At 47.2% G+C, this 19,699-nt stretch overlaps 1 protein-coding gene across 2 annotated transcripts in view; it reads left to right on the plus strand.

Annotated features, from left to right (window-relative positions):
• The window catches only part of LOC119442615 (unconventional myosin-Ie), a 356,792-nt gene that overhangs the window by 182,650 nt on the left and 154,443 nt on the right, over positions 1-19,699 (plus strand). For both annotated transcript variants that reach the window (XM_049662263.1, XM_037707556.2), the window contains exons 5-6: positions 12,397-12,484; positions 14,739-14,828. In XM_049662263.1, the coding sequence (XP_049518220.1) occupies positions 12,397-12,484; positions 14,739-14,828 (178 nt within the window). The remainder of the gene's footprint in view (positions 1-12,396; positions 12,485-14,738; positions 14,829-19,699) is intronic.

Below are 19,699 nucleotides of genomic sequence, written 5' to 3' on the forward strand. Positions count from 1 at the left end.
TGTTATTGTCATCGTCGCCGTCGTTGTTGTTGTACTCGACGTCGTAGTCGTCGTCGTCGTCGTCGTCGTCGTCGTCGTCGTCGTCGTCGTTGTTGTTGTTGTTGTTGTTGTTGTTGTTGTTGTTGTTGTTGTTGTTGTTGTTGTTGTTGTTGTTGTTGTTGTTGTTGTTGTTGTTGTTGTTGTTGTTGTTGTTTTCGTGCACATTTATCAGTTAGGGAACGGAATGCCTCTTTGTGGCCGTTTGTCCCAAAGTCTAGAACTCTTCTCGGGAAAGAAATAAAAAAAAAGAAGGAGAAGACAAGACGAAAAAAAAAAATCACTGCACACACTATAACAGCAGTCATAAGCACACAAGTAGTGTCATCATGCGCATCAGCTCCGGAAGCATCGTCTACTTATTTGGTGAATTCGCCACATCACATTGGTATAAGACCACACAACTCCTGCCAGCAAATATAAATTACAGCCAATCTTGGACCTGAACTTTATAAGTGGGAAGCACCCTACGGAATCGTCATTCATTCATCCAAACTTGCACTTCAATTTAATAAGCGGAATGCGTAACATTGACGCTGGCATAGAAACAAAATGCAACTGGAACTCAGATATTCGGTGAGATCGCGGCCGTCATTCACCGTCAGCCGATCTAGCTACTTTTTTTAAACATATTTAACGAGGATGTATTGGTTCGATGGAATGGAAATGACCGACTCCTGGTAAAGCTAAATACTTTGCCCGATCGCTCATCTAGCAGCCTAATCCAGATCGTAATGATTACGCACGAAATAACACATGCAAAGGGCACCACACTCGCAAAGCACACACACAAACCCGCACTCCCAGTGCTGCTCCCAGTGTATGGTTCAGGCCAGTATCGCGCCGCTGTCAACCAGAAAAGTTTAAATAGTCCGCCTCCATTCCACCCTGTGAAGATGGATGTACAGCGAAGCCGTTGCGGACGTTAGACAAGTATACCACCACCCCAACTGACGTTAGAGGACGTTACACAAGCACCACCAGCACAAGCGACGTAGGTCACGCGCGCACGCACGTGTGTGGAAGTGCAGCATACATCCTCATTCTTCTAGACCGTCGGCCAAGCGCCTTATTTACACACAGTGTGAGGCCTTATTTACACACAGTGTGAGGCCTTATTTACACACAGTGTGAATAAGGCAGTTACACACAAGCTGCAGGCATGATAGCGTCGGATTGTAATACGAATATACGAGAGAAATAACATGACTCTTTTACCCGTAAGCTGAAAGACGAAACCCTTTTCCAGCTGCCGTTTGAGGTCCATCCTTAATTCATCCTTATTCTTGTAGGCCCTCCGCCTGGCGCAAGGGCGTCATTGAGCTAATTTAATTTCTCCAAGTGAAATCTGTCAGAAATTTCCTAAAGTACGACTTACGCACAACCTGCAGACATGATAGCATCGGATTGTAATTCGAATGTACGAGGATCTTTTTACGCGGAAACTCGAACACAAACCCATTTTCCAGCTGCCGGTTTTTGGGTGAGCACGCCACGAAAAATCCCGACCAACTAGAGGCTAACAGCTTCGCTGTAAAAGCACATCGTGTGTGTGTCTCACTTTCTTTTCCCGTTTCCGGGCGCTGTCTTAAATTTTGACATCGTAGCATGGGACGCGCTATATATTAGCGCGTTTACGAAGTGCGCGACAGTGCTCGGCACTATATAAGCAGCACAGGCGGAGAGGGAAAGATGTGTGTCAAAAGAGAGAGAGAGAGAGAACCGTGTATCTACACTCGGCGTTGTCGCTCAGCTCCATTCCAAGCACGCCTACGCGTTTTTGCTGCTCGGCACGCTAAAAACTTGGAAGGAAGCATTCTGTTTCTTTCTCACTTTTATCGCCGTCCAGCTGTGGGCGCAGTTTTGCCTCCCAATGGCGTCGCTTCTCCACTCGCCCTAAGGCGTCCGCTGTGTGTCACGGCGCGTTGAGGAACGGCCTGCTGTTTAGGGAACTCGACCCTTTTACGCGTGACCCAAGCTGTTCGCCTCATCTTTCCCTTGTTTATCGGAACACACAAACACACAAAAAAACTGCAAAATATATTTTAAAAAAGAACATGTGAAAGTGCATCAACTTAAGCTGCTGATGGAAAGAAGCGATGAAGAAATAAAAAAGGACTCGTTTATGGGTGACAGCGGTGTTGACCTCGCTTCGCACTCACCTGCAGTCTGCCAGCAACTACTTGCACGAAAAGAAAAAAAAAGCTATAAAGCGACGAGGGCAGACAGGGCGGTGCCTCCCCTTTTGACAAGAAAGGCGGGGGAAATTATGTAGAGCCAACAAAAACTATTTGGTCATCGGCCTTTCGCTAGTAGTGGTGGGGCCCTCCGTTTTTGTTTGACGTGATCCCGGAGCCTCCCTGTATAATACTTTCTCTCTTTTTTTTCTTCTTTTTTAGTCTACGTGTTGCTGTACTTTCGGGGCGTACACACATATAGGTGTCACGTTAGGAAACGCGTCCGCGAAATATGACTCCTTCGTGCTCACTCGATCACAACGTGTGGCGTCGATCTTTCCTTCCTAATTTTTTTTCTGTTTTTTTTTTCCTTCTGCCGTTATGTTTTTATCCATTTCCTTTCCTTCGTGGCAGCACCTATTTTTGGCGAGTTTCCCGCCGTCTGGGGACATTCGCTCGATTCGGGTTTCTTTTATCGGCTTTTCATAGCGCGGAACGCAGTCGTTACTTTGCGCAGCGAGTCTAACGAATGACCGTGACTTTGGCCGCTGGTGCTGGCACACAGCTGCCGTGCCTCGCTCGGCCAGGCCGATGGCATCGCGACGCGGTTCGCGAAGCTTTCGAGTCACGTGCGAACTCTGGGACCGGCGCGATCTGAAGCCGGAATGTGAGCCCGCGAGTTCAACTACGATGGACAGAGGGGGAAAGCGTGCTTTTTTTTTTTTTTATTGCTGCGTTGCTATCACATTGCGTAACGTTTTAGTGATGTAGTATGGTGTTGTTTCTTTTGTTTTTCTATTCCTTGTGTACTACTCACATTTCTGCTATTTATATAGCCACTCTGCTTGAACCAAATCGTGGTCCACTAATAAAGTGGACCACTAAATAAAGAAAGAAAGGAAGAAAGAACTAAAAGAAAGACCTGGGCGATGCACGCTGTAAGCAACCAGAATGGACATTAGTTCGGGAATGCCGCAAGAAAACTAAATTAATAGGTGAAAAAAAAAAGGGGGGGGGGGGGGCATGGGTTGAAGCACACTGCCGTCATGTATAATTTATCCATCACGTGCCGTTTTTCTTCATTAAGTTGATAAATTTTGTTTCGTTTGTTAACTTGCCTGTAGCATCTGCAGCAATTTACATCTGTAGATGGCAACTTATCGGGCTACGAGGGTTTCAAGGGCGCTATGATAATGTTGTCATTCATTCATTCATTCATTCATTCATTCATTCATTCATTCATTCATTCATTCATTCCACGTAGCTATAGAAAGGTTTGCAACTCACTGGGTCTGCCTTTTCAAAAATATAACTTTTTTAAAGAGTAGATAAATTGACGCGACATGAGACGAAATGTCTGTTGCATTAAAGCACTCACTCGAATTTCAAGCCTCGATTAAATATCGCGCGAGAAAAAGAAAATATGGCAGAACTGCCACGTCCCGAGGTGTCCTTCCGGAAATGAAACAGTGAGCTCTCTTCCACAGGACCCCTCCTTTATTAAATGAGCTATACGCGGCAGCAGACTCACCAAGAGCTCCGCAGAGGTGCCGTTTAAATAAAGCGCGATAGAAGAGAGCCGCCCTTTCTCTTCCCGTAAAAGACGAATTCCGGGCTTCTCGACGCATGCAGTTTATGGCTTGAAGAAAGACGCCCTCTCTAATGAAAAAAGCTATCTACTTCGGCAGCAGCAGCAGCATCAGGAGGACGAAATCATTCCGAGGGAGCGATCGTTGCGAACGCTCCATTCGAGCACGCTTATACTTATACTATCCAGAGGACAGTGTTCAGAAGAGATTGCTCCCGGCAAAACAAACAGTTCGAATACGTCAGTACACACAAGCACGCGCGCGTCTTCGAAACACGAAACTGCCGTCTTCTCCGAAACTGCTTGGCTCTTTGTTCGTGCAGTACTTGCATTTCTGGCACGTCCTCGGCTTCTCTTGTGTTCATGCATCCCGAGTCTATCTCTCTCTCTGTCTCTCTCGCTCACGCACTGGCGGTTGCTCGTAAGGCAAGCTCTCTGACGCTGCGTTTTTTGTAAGATCCACCCACCGCCGTCTCGCTTCTTTCAAGCAAGCTACAGCTGTTTGTCGATAAGAACCGTTCGGGCTGAACTCCGCGCCCTTCAATTTCTTTCCGCATTCGTGATCGCCGCCCCTCATATGCGAATTGAAGATCCCGGAAGGACGGAGAAGAGTAGTAAGGGTATGGCTTCTTCGACTGTTTTTTGCAAAAAAAAAAATAATAAGAAGAAAAAGAGAAAAAATAAGACGCGTTTCGGGTTGTTTTGCTACGCGAAACCGGTCGTTTTGTTCGCTGAATGGGGCGTAGTTACGAGCTGCCGTCGTCTACTCGTGCTTGGCGCTGCGCACTTCGGTGAGGCCGCGTCGCCGTTGTAAATGGGTCGCCCTCGGTGTTCGCTCAGTTAGAGCGGTCCCTTTATGAGAAGCCCCGAGAGCGAGCGAAAAACGCTGGGTGAACTGAGGGTGCAAGTGCACGCAACTGTGGCAGACAGGCGGTTTGAGAACTGACATTTGGACGAGTTGGTACAGATGCACGGCAGAAAGCAGCGCGAAATTCACAAGGACAAAGAATAGGCACATAGACCGGTGCTGTGTGTGTCAATTATATGTCTTTGGCATTCTGATTTCGTGCTGTTTTCTGCCATATAGACCGGTGGTAAGCACAAATGTTTGTCTCTGAGTCATGACGGAATGAACAATGCGTCAGCGCTACTTTCTCTGTGCGCTACCTCTTTACTGAGATTGCTACCCTGCACAGAACTGTCACGAACTGCGTGATGTCGCAGAGACATTATGGGCTTCTTCGCACTAAACCCGCTTGGTAATATCGACAAGCGACAACATTTCGAAACTTTGTACACCCTGCCGCAAAGCTTCCTTCCAACGCCTTCGATAACCTCCCGTTCGCCTGTGTATGTCATTGACCAGTCTTTCGATAGCCTTCGATGCGCCTCGCGGTATCTTTTCCAGAAGTGTTCGTGCTTGCTTTCGCACCAATTTGCATCTGTGTCCGCTTCGCTTGCCAACTTGCACCGTGGTCTGCGAGTCATCTGCAACAAAAGGCAAATGTTTTCTTAAAGTACTTTTCAGTATATACAGTGTTAGATTAACGTTTGCGATAAGTGGTCCTGTTAAGTTATGTACGAAGTAAGGCGCCTATGCTCCGTACTGTGGACTGAACTTCAACTGAGCAGTCAGTTTGGACATACCATCCATTTTGGGGAGTGGGGGAATCTTGCACCAACAAATAGACTACAAAGTGTATAGAGCATATGTGTAGCGGAGTGGACAGATGTCGAATAAACTCTCTGCTATGGCATCTTTACCATTAGTAGGATTAGTGTCAATGTTTTTATGTACTTATTTATTGAATAGTTTTGTATTATTATTATTATTATTATTATTATTATTATTATTATTATTATTATTATTATTATTATATTATTATTATTATTATTATTATTATTATTATTATTATTATTATTATTATTATTATTATTGTTGTTGTTGTTGTTGATTTCTTTATTTCTTTCTGTAGAACATGCAGAAATGGCTTAGCCGAGGTACTCTCTACCTCAATCTGTCCACAGATACCGATGTATGACAGAATAAAACAGACTATATTTATTTATTTATTTATTTATTTATTTATTTATTTATTTATTTATTTATTTATTTATTTATTTATTTATTTATTTATTCCTGGCATGGTAACGTGTACTGTTATAAGCACGCATAAACGCTTCCATATTTCTTGCAATATCATCTGTCAATGCCTCCTTTACTAAATACCCAGCTGCGTCGCTCGTTTTCCCATTAGCGCGGCCGTTCTTCTGGTTAAAGGGAATCGCGAACAGATGGTGCTCTCATCCGACTCCATTCCGGCTTGGTTTAGAAGCTAAAACTTTCTTATAGGCCAATATCTTTCCTCGTGCAGTAATTTTACTTTTTTTTTTTTCAAGTGCGCGAGAATTTAGCATCATTTAAGGAATATCAAGCGGCTATATATTGTCGGCAACCGGTGCTCGTCGCTTCTGTGAATTCGCCAGATAAGATAATAATCAGGGACGTAAAAAGCACGTGGTTTAATTTACATCCGTACACCGCACTCGCAGCTGACAGTCATGGAGTAAAGAGAAGGAAATGGGAGAGGGCCTCGAAACCAAGTTCTCGACTCACGCTGCAAACATCGTAATGCAAAGGGTACTGCAGAAGTGGGCTTCTCCGCACCAAGACCCTTGCTGTAGAGAAGCTACTTCTCAAGGTGCATTTTGACGCCCTAGAGAACTACTGCGACGGCACATAAATACCAGTCAGTAACGCAAGCGTGCATGTATAAAGCTTTAAAAACGGAATCAAGAATATCGCCTGGCAATTATGAGTAGAGAGAGAGAGCAAGGGAAACGAGAGACATGGAGTATGAGTAGATAAACCAGTAAAATACAGAACAGGGGACGCGTCAGTTCGGCCTCTTGTTTGCAGGTGTCTCGGCCATTCATCGCCGTTTCATGACCTGTATTCACGAAACTTATCTTACGCAAGTGCCGTCCGCGCTTAACTCTCTTTGCCACGTCGATCGCTACAGGGATTTGCGGGTGCCTCAATGGCTGCGAATAGTGCAATTCTCTTACTTAAGAGAAGTTTCGAAAATGCCTCCCCCCCCCCCCCCCCCGCCACCCCCTCATCTGTCTGTCGAGAGACGCCTGTGCATATTCGAGGACCAGTTTCAAAGAATTGCCGAACGGCTCGCGCGCCCTGTATAACGATCGAAACAGCGGAGCTGCTCTTTTGTATCCGGCTCGGTGTCGTCTGCGAGGAACAATGGCGCCCCAATCCGGCGGAGTGGGGAAGGTGAAGTCGCGCATGGTTTCGTCGCGATAAGCTGCCCGAGTGGACCGACCGCGCACCGGGTCTCCCCTGGTCCGACTAAATGCAAGCGCGCGGCGTCCCCAAGATCGCTCTCGCGTTCTGTCATAGGCGATAAACGCGGCAGCTTGCCGGTTGCCTTGTGTGAGCCGGTGTGCGTGTTAACCCTTTAAACTACCCAGCCCGAAGTTGTACTCGTCCTAGCTGTTTGTACCAATATCGCCAAAGACGACTCGTTGCTATTTCGGGCCAAAGCTGATTCTGCTTTGCTTGCCAGAGACGAGCCGCGCTCGTCGACCCAGTTCGCGTCTTACATTTGAACGTCGGCACCTGAACGTATTTCCTGGATGCGTTCAATTCCTTTCGTTATCATCTTCTCGGTATTTTCGCTATCAACTACTCAGGTAATTACGCTTGAACCTGAGGTGTGCTGAGGCAAAGTCTCTTCACACCTTCACAGAAGGTGTCTCTCGTTAATATTTGGTTCAATACGGGAGATAAACCTCATGTGTAATATCTTTATTGAATCGGAATATAATGTACAATAATTTGCTGGAATAAAAAAACGTTAATTTGTGTGTACCTTTTTACGGAAGAACGTTGTAGTTAAAGGGTTAAGAACGCGAAGGAGGGAGTGAGGTAAACGCTTTGTCTTTTGAACAACTCCTCGACTGAGTCGTCGCTGTCGGTGTGCAGCTGGCTCCTTGGTTGTAGTGCTACGTCCAGTTTACTAGACTCATTACGCGCTTTATGTGGGCCACGAGCAGTGGCCATAGCGTCAGACGCATAGTTCTTTATTTCGACTCAGCGCAGGGTAGCAAACCGGATCTTCCCATCTGGTTAACCTCCCTGCCTTTCCCCTTTCTTCTGTCTCTCTCTCTCTCTTTCTTTCGACGCAGCGGTCAAGATATCCCAGGTATAGGGCAGGGAAGGCGAGATATCGGGACGCGTTAGAATGTGGAAAGAAGAGAGCGGGTTGTTGTAAACTTTGAAAGTTTACAAACGCACTTTTACCAGTCGCGCCGCGAAAGCCGCGCCTTCTATCAGTCAGCGCCGTGCAAGAGGTTTAAGCAGATAGATACTTGCCGACGGAAAAAGTGTTTGAACTGCCCCGCACAATGCTAATCGCATTAACAAATTATGGCCGACTGTACAGGATTCACTTTCGCCTTCTCTCTCTCTCTCATCCTTTTAGCTGGCCCTTTCCCGTTAAGAGCGCCCCCGTTAATGAAACGCCCAATTCTTCTCAAAAAGTGAGCGAGAGCGTGCCCTGTTACCACACTCACGCACCCTAACAAAACGTTCGCTAGTGCGCGCGTCTCTTCACTCGCGGGCGCCCTGAACCATGCGTGCGCGGCGCTTGCATCAGCATTGTCGCAACCGCGCGGGTAAACTCTGGCGAACCCGCCTCCGAACTGTTTCTCTCAGCGTAAGTGCGTGCCTTTGCCTTGATGCGATGGACCGTCTCGCTTTTTTCTTTTTCTTTGTTATTTCTGTCACCTCGCATCAGCGTTTCATCATTCTCTTCGTTCTTCGGCGCCTTTTGTACCCGCACGCATACTCTCACGCGATGCAGCTTGCGTTCGCAGCAACCCCTCTTGAAGCACTCGAAGTTCTTCTGTCTTCAAGATAAGAATGAATTTAGCGCCAAAAAGACTATCACAGAGAGGAGAACACATAAAGACAAGACACCTCCCCAATCTGTGATGGTGCTTTTCGCACTAAATTCATTGTTATTTCACATGCACGAACTAACCAAACAGCAAGTACTACTTCTCGTTCTCTATCTCTCTCTCTTTCTTTCTACTTCGAGCTTTGACGTTTCCCTAAACTCGCTCCCAACGTTGAGTGGAACTTTTGTGCCCCCCCCCCCCCCCCCCTCACCTCTCTTGAACCAACGCGCTGTTTTTCCTTTCTGAAACCTTTTGTAGTAGTAGTCTGTCTAGGTCACGCCTAACTCCCGTTAGCTTATTTTGGTTAGAAACGGCCACTGTGGTACACAATTCTGCTCTTTTTGACTCTTCTATTTCTCTTTCTCTCGTTTTCTTGAATGGAGGATGTTGGAAAGGAGGGAAGTCACCTTGCGTTGTGACGGACACCTCTTTTGCCGTGGCAGTGACCTAAAAAAGAAAGAAAGAAGTAACATAAACGAGCAAGAAACGTCAGAACTTCACGAAACTCATATTTCAGTAAAATCAGTCAGTTACACTGGTGCTGATTTTTATTTGATCAGCGTAACACTTTTTTTTTTTACTTCAAGCTGAGCCCACTTCTTTATACTAATATTGAGCCCCATACGTTGGTACGTGGATAGACACTAGGTCTGATTTTCAACTAATTATTCGAGAATACTTATCTTACAAATTATGTATTATACACATAGGTGACCAATTGAATAATGCGCGAGCAAACAGACTGGCTCAAACGGAACTGAATCATGATTATATTAAACAAACAGCGTTAATTCAATGAATCATTGAACGCAATAGACGAAAAGAAACACCAAGCGCGTTTTGTATTATTAATTCTTATGGTTCTCTTTCCTTTCGCGCGTTAATTACAATCAGCGTTGTTTCCAGCCATTCGTGTTCTTCACTATTAGCAGCGTCCTTCAATAAGGACCCTGCTGTTAGGTTTGTAATTGCAACCAAAAGAGCTGCGGAAACTGCGTAGGAGAAGATGGTAAAGAATGGGAGGAAGAGGGGACTATAATGTGCGCCTATATCGACCTTACACATCCGCGCTATATCCGGCCTAATGTCGTTTTATTTTACTCTCTGATTCTGTTTTTCGGCTCCCTTATCGTTGTTGTGGCCTTACGATATCGCAACAAAGAAAATCAAGGCAAACGTGAAAAACCATTTGTATATTGGCACAGGCTTGGCTGGCAGTGCGGGAAACACGGCGGCGAGCATTGCAGGCACATGTATTAATGCGCCCCGATACAAGCATCGACTCCGTATAGTAAATCACGCACGAGCTCAGTATGGGGTCCCCCTAGGCGTCCACTAATTTGTCTTACGCCACTTTTGGCCTTTGTTCGCTGCGTTTAACGGCTTCTTCGCCACCGAGTTTTCTTTCTGTCTTACTTCTCAAACTTTCTAACCCTGAGAGACTTAGAGGGCTTAAAGAAAGAAAGATCCGCGACTTTCGAGGGCTTTCTCCCCGTTTTTCTTCTTCTTCTTCTTCCTCCTCTTCTTATTTGTGTATTTGCTTACTTGTTTATCGACCATTGTCGCTCCTTATACGCGTTACTTCGATCTTCGCGGGTGCCTAGGCTACGCAGCTAGCTTGCAAGAGCGATAAAGTTTACGGCTCGCGTCTTTTTTTTTTTTTTTTCCTTACGCCCTGTGTGCTTCGATACTCGTATCCCGTTCCCAAGATGCTATCCTTTAAAGAGGGCGCCCAAAAGGGAGCCCCTTAAGAAGACAACAAAAGGTATCACGCGTGGCTGCCTGCCTGCCTTCCGGTCTAGCCATTAAATATTGGTGGCTCGGCGTAAAACTGATTGAGACGTGTTTGATGTATGCGCGGGATTTGACGCACGCTCTTCTAGATGACGCGCAAGTTTTGTTTATAGCGCGCCTCCGGTGGGCATAAGCAATGAAGCGCCCCGTGGGCCTCGTTGTGGGCTGGCGTGGAAGGTTTTGTAAGAAGGGTGTGGGGTATAGCTGACGGCTGAAGTTTGTTACGCTAACCAGACCTTTGCCGAGACGGTTGTTTTCTTCCTGTAGTAGTGGCTGTGACAGGAGCGCAGGCATGCGTTCCTGCTTTCAGCCAGCACTTCGGTTGGTTCAAGTTCACTTCAGGTTATCTTTGTTCTTGAACGAGGACTGGTTAAGAGAGTTGTGGAAGGGATTCGATATAGTAACTAGGGCCGCTTAGGACATCACAATCTGGCATTGCAGGTGCTTAATTAGAGTTACTCATCCGGAAGCAAACAGTCGTGCGCATAGAAGGTTCTTGTATTTTTATTGTTCTTCGGCATCTAGGTCTTCGACGACTTGCTTTCAAATGTCTGTAACAAGCGTACAACTAGCGTTGGCTGACGTTGATGTTTCTACTTCTTCTTCGTCTTCTTCTTCTTTTTTTTACGTATATTCTTTATTCTTAGTGCACTCGAATTAGGTGCGTCTCAAAAATTAGATGTCCGTCGCAGTTCCAGCGTCATTATTCAGGAACTAGGTACTCCTGAAAATTTGCTCTCTCTTCTTTCTTTTGCTTTTCTTTTTCAAGAACATGACGCAAAATCTGCTGTTGTTATGCAGAACTAGTTCTTTTACAAGGAAGATGTGGATTTGTGAAATGATCGAGACATCTTGGTCTCTTCGCTATAGTTTCAAGCCTTTCCCAAGTTTTCAATTGTGCTTTTTATACCTGTGCACGGGCCGTATTTTCAAGCCCGGGCCCGATTGCTGCTTCCGTCAAAAGCCCGGACAAGTCCGACGCCAAATAACCACGACCCCGTCCGGCCCAGCCCAGTATAAATACCTACTTCACTTTCCGAGGCAGGTGAAAGAAACTCCCATGGGGGCCTCAATTTCCGTTGTCATGGCTAACTTAGCTATGGACGACACCGGCGCGACGCGGTCAGTGCCTTATTGCGGTGGCACAATATTGTTTTCAGATTCAATGTCATTTTATTTACCGTGTCGAATTAAAATTTAATTGAACTTACAATGCCTACTATATTGCAGTGCCTACTTGTCCAGCGACTAATAATATTATGAGGCACACCGTAATGGGGGACTCCGGAGATTTCGTCCACCTGGGGATCTTTAACGTGCCCCCAATGCACGGGACACGGTTGTTTTTGCATTTCGCCCCCCATCGAAATGCGGCCGCCGCGGCCGGGATTTGATTCCGCGACCTCATGCTTAGCAATGCAACACCAAAGCCGCTAAGCTGGCACGGCGGATTCAGGCTTCAAACAAGTATTTCAATTTCTTCAAACAAATTCTGCATTTCGCGCTGGCGGACCATTGTGCCATAGCATCCACGCTCCGGGCCCGAGTCGGGCTCTGTATGTGGACCGGTTCCCCCAACAGAAGAAAGCAGCGGCCCGAGCCAGGCCCGGGCCCTAGTTAAGATGACATCGGGCCCGAGCCCGACTCGAGGTCCGGGCCGGATACGGTCTTTCGGGTCGCCCGGAGCCCATGCACGCCTATAGTGTTTTTACTAGGGGGCTGAGCTAATCTTTGTGAATTAAGGAACAGAGGGACTAAGTGAACAAAACTATTTGCAGTTTACCAGCGTTGATGTGTTTTGCTGTTTTCTGTTCTTTTGCGCAGAGGTGAAAGCGGTGCCGGCAAGACTGTAGCCGCCAAATACATCATGGGCTACATCTCCCAGGTATCCGGCGGAGGATCCAGGGTTCAGGTAGGACTCTTCATGTTTCAACCTCACCAGTAGGCTGCCATTTTAAACAGTCTGGTACCAAGCCATGTACTCAACTTGCAGTGGACTTAATTTATAATGACATTATAGGGGGGAGTCACTTTAAAACATTGCTCCAGCAAAGTAAATTGTCCCTTGCTTGTAGAAAACAGAGCTTTAGTAAAGAAAAACAGAATACTTGCATCTCGCAAGTCGTCCGCTGCAAAGCCCAACTCTTCCAGACATCCCACAGAGAGCCCTTCCATCGAAGGGATCTCTGGTAGACATCGAACCATGTGTGACACAGTAAATTTGTTTCGCGACGGAAGAGTTCGTGTGGCAGGGGGTGTCGCAATCAAGGGTCGAAACAATACATCCGGTAGTTGGTGAAACCCCGTGAATTATATCGTAGAAGTGTGATGCGCCGAGTGAGTGGTTCGAGTTTCCGCGTAGCATCCGTTCTCGAGAGCGGTATAGGTACTCGCACATCTTGTTAATGAGCTGAGTGGGTGGCTTCATCTGCGTTTTCGTTTCCGACAATTCCGCAGTGGCTTGGCAACCATTGAAATAGAATGCCATGTCCTTTCTCGATCGCTTTGTAATGAGCGTGCCTTATTTCGTATACTATAGCTGCTTGCGTAACCCATGACGTATGGCAAACTGCAGAGGATCCAGGGCTGCCCTCCAATCGCAGGAAATGGCCTAACGATTAAGTGGCTATTGGAGCACGTAATTGACGGTACCTTGGAGAGCTGTACGTTCTGCGGCCGTCGGCATCGTAATGTGATAAAGTTTAAACATCAAAGAAATGGCGCGTGATAGAACAACTACTGTTTCGGTAGAACTGCTGGAACTTGTGGAACCATTCCTGTAATGATACATCGCCTTTGTTCTGCTGACATCGGTGCGAGACGTTTTAAACTGTGCTTCCGCCTGATCTGGTGTTTGCATATGGTACAGCTTGTGATGCTGTAGTGCATATAAATTCAAAAAAAAATTTAAAGTTGTGACCTTCGTAACTCATAAACGTAAACATTGCATAAAATTACACGCTGTATAGGATGAAAATGAACACAATTTTACACATCGCCGTTAGGTTAATTAATCGCTTCTCGAATGCTTCGCTTAACTTAGACTCCAACATGTTTGTTCGATCTTCATAAAGTCTTTCTTATTACTTGTTGAATCAAAAGAACTATTTCAGTATCGAGAATGTTATTGCTTTAAATTTTGGTTGACGTGTAAACTTATATGCCTTGATCGAAAATAATATATGCGTCCCTTGCCTATGAAGCGCAAGAAATAAATTCTGTCCTTATTGCTTTCGGCAACAGCCCAGCGTACTTAACGAAAAAAAAAGAAAGATTTTGATCATATGTGTAAGCTTCAGCCTTTTATGGGGCATGAAGTTGTACGGGAATGCAGGACGGGTATATCGTTAAAGTTTCGAAAGTGCCCACAACGGGAGACGAAATGTTTGGGCGTTGTAACAGGAATGCAATAGGCGCAAGAAGAGAGAGAGAAAAAAAGAGACGTTGGCACACATGTTTTGCTTATGTTACAAATACGTGACTAAACCATACACATTGTTCAGCTTCACACTAAATTGTGCGGCTCCTTGATGAGATACGTATGTCGCGTGGGCGTCCCTCGAGGAAACACCGACTTTTTTCTAGCACCACGTTATCTGTGGATGTGACATAAAACTCCGGCGCTGTGTCGTAAATCTGACCGGAACATTTAGATGCACAAAGAGAGTACTGGGTAGAGTTAGGCCTAGACTTTTCTTCTTTTATTCATTTGCTTGTTTACTCTAAATGCATAGAGTGAAATACTCGCTGCACTGACCTCGTATATTCTATGGACTACAAATCAATGTACACGAGGCGGGGCTTAGTCTGTTTACTATGAAGTTTATCCTCAGTGTTTCCTTATCACTTTATAGAGTACACCGCTTTTTTTTCTGTACTGGTTGAGCAAACCCAGCTTCTTTCCGCGAAAACAGCACTTGGAAGTGGACGCTGCAAACGAGTGCAAATCTGCAAGTTTAATGACCCCGTCGGAACAGGGCTTCCGGTCACCATGACTGTTGTTCGCATGTCAGCTTTTATTTCGTAGGAAATAGTGTTTCATAGTGTATTCATTCAGAGTGTATATCACAAACCGTGACTTCCTTCTTGCTTTCTGTTGTTGTTGTTGTTATTTTTTTTTCTTGCACATATATACGTTGAACGTTGTGCCACACGTTTTCTTGCAGCACGCCAAAGATGTAATCCTGGAGTCCAACACTATCCTGGAGGCCTTCGGCAATGCAAAGACTGTCAGAAACAACAACTCTTCGCGCTTTGTGAGTACGATTCTCGAAAAAAAAACATCAAGAATATTTGGTCTCTTCTCTCGTGCGGTACATGCAGTTCATAGTGCAGCGCTGTTCAGCATCTGCCTCGTCATCGGACCTTCGCTTCGTTCGGCTGTCTCGTAATTATAGCTGCATCGCGTTTAGATTTCTGACACCGGGTTGAAGGTGAAACGCTGTAGCTGCAACATGCTGTTCCGTTACTACCGGGATGTCTGTTATTGCATCGATATTACGACGTGGTATTAACGCCGTCGTAACAACACGAGCGATTTATATAATGCAGTTCGTAATTCGACAGTCATGTAATCGATCGGGGACCCGGAATGCATGCACGCATACCTCCTCCGCCAGGTTTTGAACACGTCTTATTTTCGACCGCCTGTGCCTCGCGGTGAACTGGCGGAGCCTTCCTAAGGTCGCCACTGCTACAGCAGTTATATACGCTCACAACCGGGTTTGCCGTCTCTGTCGGTCCGTTCGTTCTTTGCGTTACTTTGGCTAGCCATCGTCGTGTCATCGTTCTCAGGCCGCTTCCTTAGCTTCACCCTTACCTTATGCAGTGAGAAGAAAAAAACTTCGCCCACATGCTAACCACTAATCCATCACGCAACATTCGCTCTCGGTAATTTTCGCATGATTGTGGGCGCCTCACAGACACTGAGGTCATTGTGACTTTTTATCTCTCTCTCTCTCTCTCTCTCTCTCTCTCTCTGTTGTGTATGGTAGCATTCCGAAGGTCACAGCAAGGAGCGTTGTTATAGTCAAAGACGAGGTTGCGTCCTATCAGCACAAATTTAAACGCGCTCGAGACAAAAAATGATTTGAACGGGTGTTACACGTAACTACATGGGCATGCGACTCGCAATCACTGTGCACACGGTTTCTAACCATGTAATGTAGCCGCGGACGTACGCTTTGGAGCCCAAATTAAGGCACCATTTCGAACGCAGTGCAATCTGGAAATGTAATGAACAATACGGTATATTCGTTTTCTTCTTGTTCGCGTTTGAATATATATATTGTAAGCACATTTAACGTACTTCATCGTTCTCATTTGTATATAGCCATCATCATCCCTGTTCTTTTTCGTCTTCTTCTTCTTCTTCTTCTTCTTCTTCTTCTTCGTGTTTGAGCTTGGGCCGTGCCGGTGGAATAAACGAGTCTGCCACTGCCTGTCCTGGTCGTCTTCCGTCTTTCAATATATATATATATATATATATATATATATATATATATATAATATATTATATATATATATATATATATATATACATACACCGGCCTTTATGAAGAGTGTCGGTTTATTAAGAGACAAAGGCCTGTCCTCCGCCGGAAACGTCGAGTAAAGACACATCCCAATGGCCATGCTCGTGTTCTTTAACGAAATATATAGTTTTTATTATTTCTTTTCTTTTTTTTTTCACGGAGACAGCCGAACCACCTCGAATCAGAGCAAACTGTTGTCGTGAAGCTTCGTCTAGTCAAGATTTTTTGTTTGTTTGTTTGTTTGTTTGTTTGTTTGTTTGTTTGTTTGTTTGTTTGTTTGTTTGTTTGTTTGTTTGTTTGTTTGTTTGTTTTTTTTGTCATCGAGTGGTTAAATCCTGGGAAAACAGGCTACAGTATGGAGTTGTCTATCCCATTGTCTTCAGTAAGTTTTCGATTGCTGGGTTTTAAATCCCTGAAGTTTAAATCCCCGCTATGAGCGACGCCGCATAGTGGAGGGCTCCGCTTTAAGTTTGACCATCTATGAATATTGCTACACGCGTGTGGTATTTGGTTGTTTGAACGAGGCGCGCGGGCGCCGAGACGAAGAAGACGAACTGCTCTGGGCTCTCGAGCTATCGGCTGATCTGGCCAGCACTGCAGCTATCTTTTGTAAATATACGTGTAAATAGTCTCCTGTCCTTAATTCTTCGTTCGCGTAACATTTTGGTGGAGCGTGCCGTTCCCCGTCCTCACCACGGAGCTCCGCAGCGGCCGCACCGTCCAGCTTTCCGCCATGGCTCCCGGTGACGACAACTCGTCTGCTGCTGCTACTGCAACTCCAACCACAACGTACGTCACGGTTGCCACTCCCCGCGATCCTGGCTTATTCTCCGGCCAAGATAATGTTGACGTTGATGACTGGCTACGCATGTATGAGCTTGTTAGCCGCAACAACCACTGGGACCCTACCATAATGCTAGCTAATGTCCTCTTCTACTTGGGCGGAACACCTCGTGTCTGGTTCCGGACACACGAGGAGGAGATCTCTAGCTGGGATGCTTTCAAGGAGAAGCTCCGCGACCTCTTTGGCAATCCGACCGGTCGGCAGCAGGCTGCAAGAAAGGAGCTTGCTACACGAGTCCAGTCTGCCACTGAATCGTATGTCTCGTACATACAAGACGTGCTAGCTCTTTGCCGGAAAGTCGACGAGAACATGGTCGAAGTTGACAAGGTTGGCCACGTTCTCAAGGGGATCGCGGACGATGCGTTCAACTTGTTGATCTTCAACAATGTGTCTACCATCGACGTCATTGTCAAGGAATGCCGCCGCTTTGAGCTCGCCAAAAGCCGCCGCGTCATTCCACAGTTCTCCCGGCTCCCTAACACGGCTGCGACGTCGTCCTGCGTCGCCCTTACCGCTTCACCCTCCTCCAATGAGACCGTCACGCGTATTGTTCGCCGCGAGCTCGAGGCTGCCAGTCCTGCCACGTTCCTTCCGCGCCCACTTGACCCCACCATTGACCAACCAGCCCCAGCGATCTCCCTCATTCAGGAGGTTGTGCGGCAAGAGTTTGCCAACCTCGGTTTTCCTGCTGCCTGCTCCATCTCCCGAGCTGACGCCCGACTGGTGCCGACAGCTGCGCCTCCCAGCGATCTGTATTCCCGTCCCAGATACCGCAACCCTACAGAGTGGAGAACTCCGGACGACAAGCCCATTTGCTTTCGTTGCCACCGCATTGGCCACGTCGCTCGCCACTGCCGCACCTCCTGGACATCGCCGTATTCGAGCTACTTTTCCCAGTCTCCTCGCCCATTTGCCGACCCTCGCCCCTACTCGCCTCGCCGTATGCCTACTAGCTCTCACGTATCCGTCGATGACAGTCGTCCCACTCGCTCGCCGTCACCTCAGCGCCGTCGGTCCCCGTCGCCCCAGCCACGCCGCTATTCGTCGCCGACCACTTATGGACCCTCCCGGGCGGAAAACTAGGCCATGCAGCTCTTGGAGGTAGTGCTGCATCACGTTCGTCCTGTCCAAATCCTCCGTTGACGCTCCTCACGAACACGAACCTAATTGAAGTAGATGTAGATGGTGTCCCGTTGACGGCATTGATTGATACTGGAGCCCAAGTGTCCATAATGAGCGCTAACCTATGTCGTCGCCTCAGAAAAGTTCTTACGCCTGCCGTCACTCGAGCCGTCCGCGTCGCCAATGGCGCCACTGTTGCCGTCTGTGGTATGTGCACTGCTCGCGTAGGAATTGCTGGCCGCCAAGTTCCCGTCCTGTTCTCCGTGCTGACCAGTTGCCCTCATGACCTAATCTTCGGGCTCGACTTTCTGACGACGCATTCTGCCCTCATCGACTGTTCCACCGGTACGCTGTGCCTCGAGCTTCCTCTTGTTTCCGACGTTCGCCCCGAACAACCGCACACCCTATGCACTACAGCGTTTGTTCGGTTACCTCCAAAAGCCCTAACCTTCGTCGAATTGGCCTCAACGGCAACCGTGCCTGATGGCGACTATGTCGTCGCCCCTATTCGTGATGTCCTCCTGGCGCGCGACATCTCTGTGCCACACTCCGTCGTTACCCTTGCCGCTAATCGGATGTGTCTCCCCGTTGTCAATTTTGGCTTGACGAAGCAAGTGTTACCTGAAGGCATAGCGGTGGCCACGCTCCGGTCAGTGACAGACGACCACGTCACTGCTTTTGCAGCCGACGCGTCTCCAGATCCTCCTGATAACCCGCAGGATGCCTTGAACCTCGACGGCCCATTACGTCCCATGGTCGCTCCGGACCTCGCCCCTGGCCAAGCAGCCGCCCTATATCGCCTTTTGCTTTCCTATCGCGACATATTTGACACTGACAATCGCCCACTTGGTCAGACGTCCCTTGTTAAGCATAGGATAAACACTGGTGATGCTGTTCCCATTCATCGCCGACCGTATCGCGTGTCCACGGCAGAGCGGCAAGTTATTCAGCAGGAAGTCAACAAGATGCTCGCCAAAGGCATTGTGCAGCCCTCGTCGAGCCCTTGGGCAGTCGCCGGTGGTGCTCGTCAAAAAGAAAGATGGCACGTGGCGTTTCTGTGTCGATTACCGCCACCTAAACCGAATCACTAAAAAGGACGTTTACCCGTTACCACGAATTGACGACGCTCTTGATTGTCTTCACGGTGCCAAATACTTTTCGTCCATTGACCTTCGATCTGGTTATTGGCAGATTTCCGTCGATGACCAAGACCAAGAAAAGACCGCTTTCGTCACTCCAGATGGCCTCTACCAATTTAAGGTTATGCCGTTTGGTTTGTGCAATGCCCCCGCCACGTTCGAACGGATGATGGACTCTCTGCTTCAAGGTTTCAAATGGTCACCTTGCCTTTGTTACCTCGACGACGTCCTTGTGTTTTCTCCTACGTTTGAGACGCACATTGAGCGCGTCGCAGCTATCCTTGACGTCTTCCGCAAGGCTGGGCTCCAATTAAACTCATCGAAGTGCCACTTCGGGCGCCGACAGATTACAGTGCTCGGCCATCTCGTCGATGCTTCCGGAGTACAACCCGACCCGGAGAAGGTTCGAGCAGTAACAGCTTTTCCTGTACCTCTGTCTGTCAAAGACGTCCGGAGTTTTGTGGGGCTCTGCTCTTATTTCAGACGGT

This window comes from Dermacentor silvarum, chromosome 2 (genome assembly GCF_013339745.2).
Source record: "Dermacentor silvarum isolate Dsil-2018 chromosome 2, BIME_Dsil_1.4, whole genome shotgun sequence".
Lineage (NCBI taxonomy): Eukaryota > Metazoa > Arthropoda > Arachnida > Ixodida > Ixodidae > Dermacentor > Dermacentor silvarum.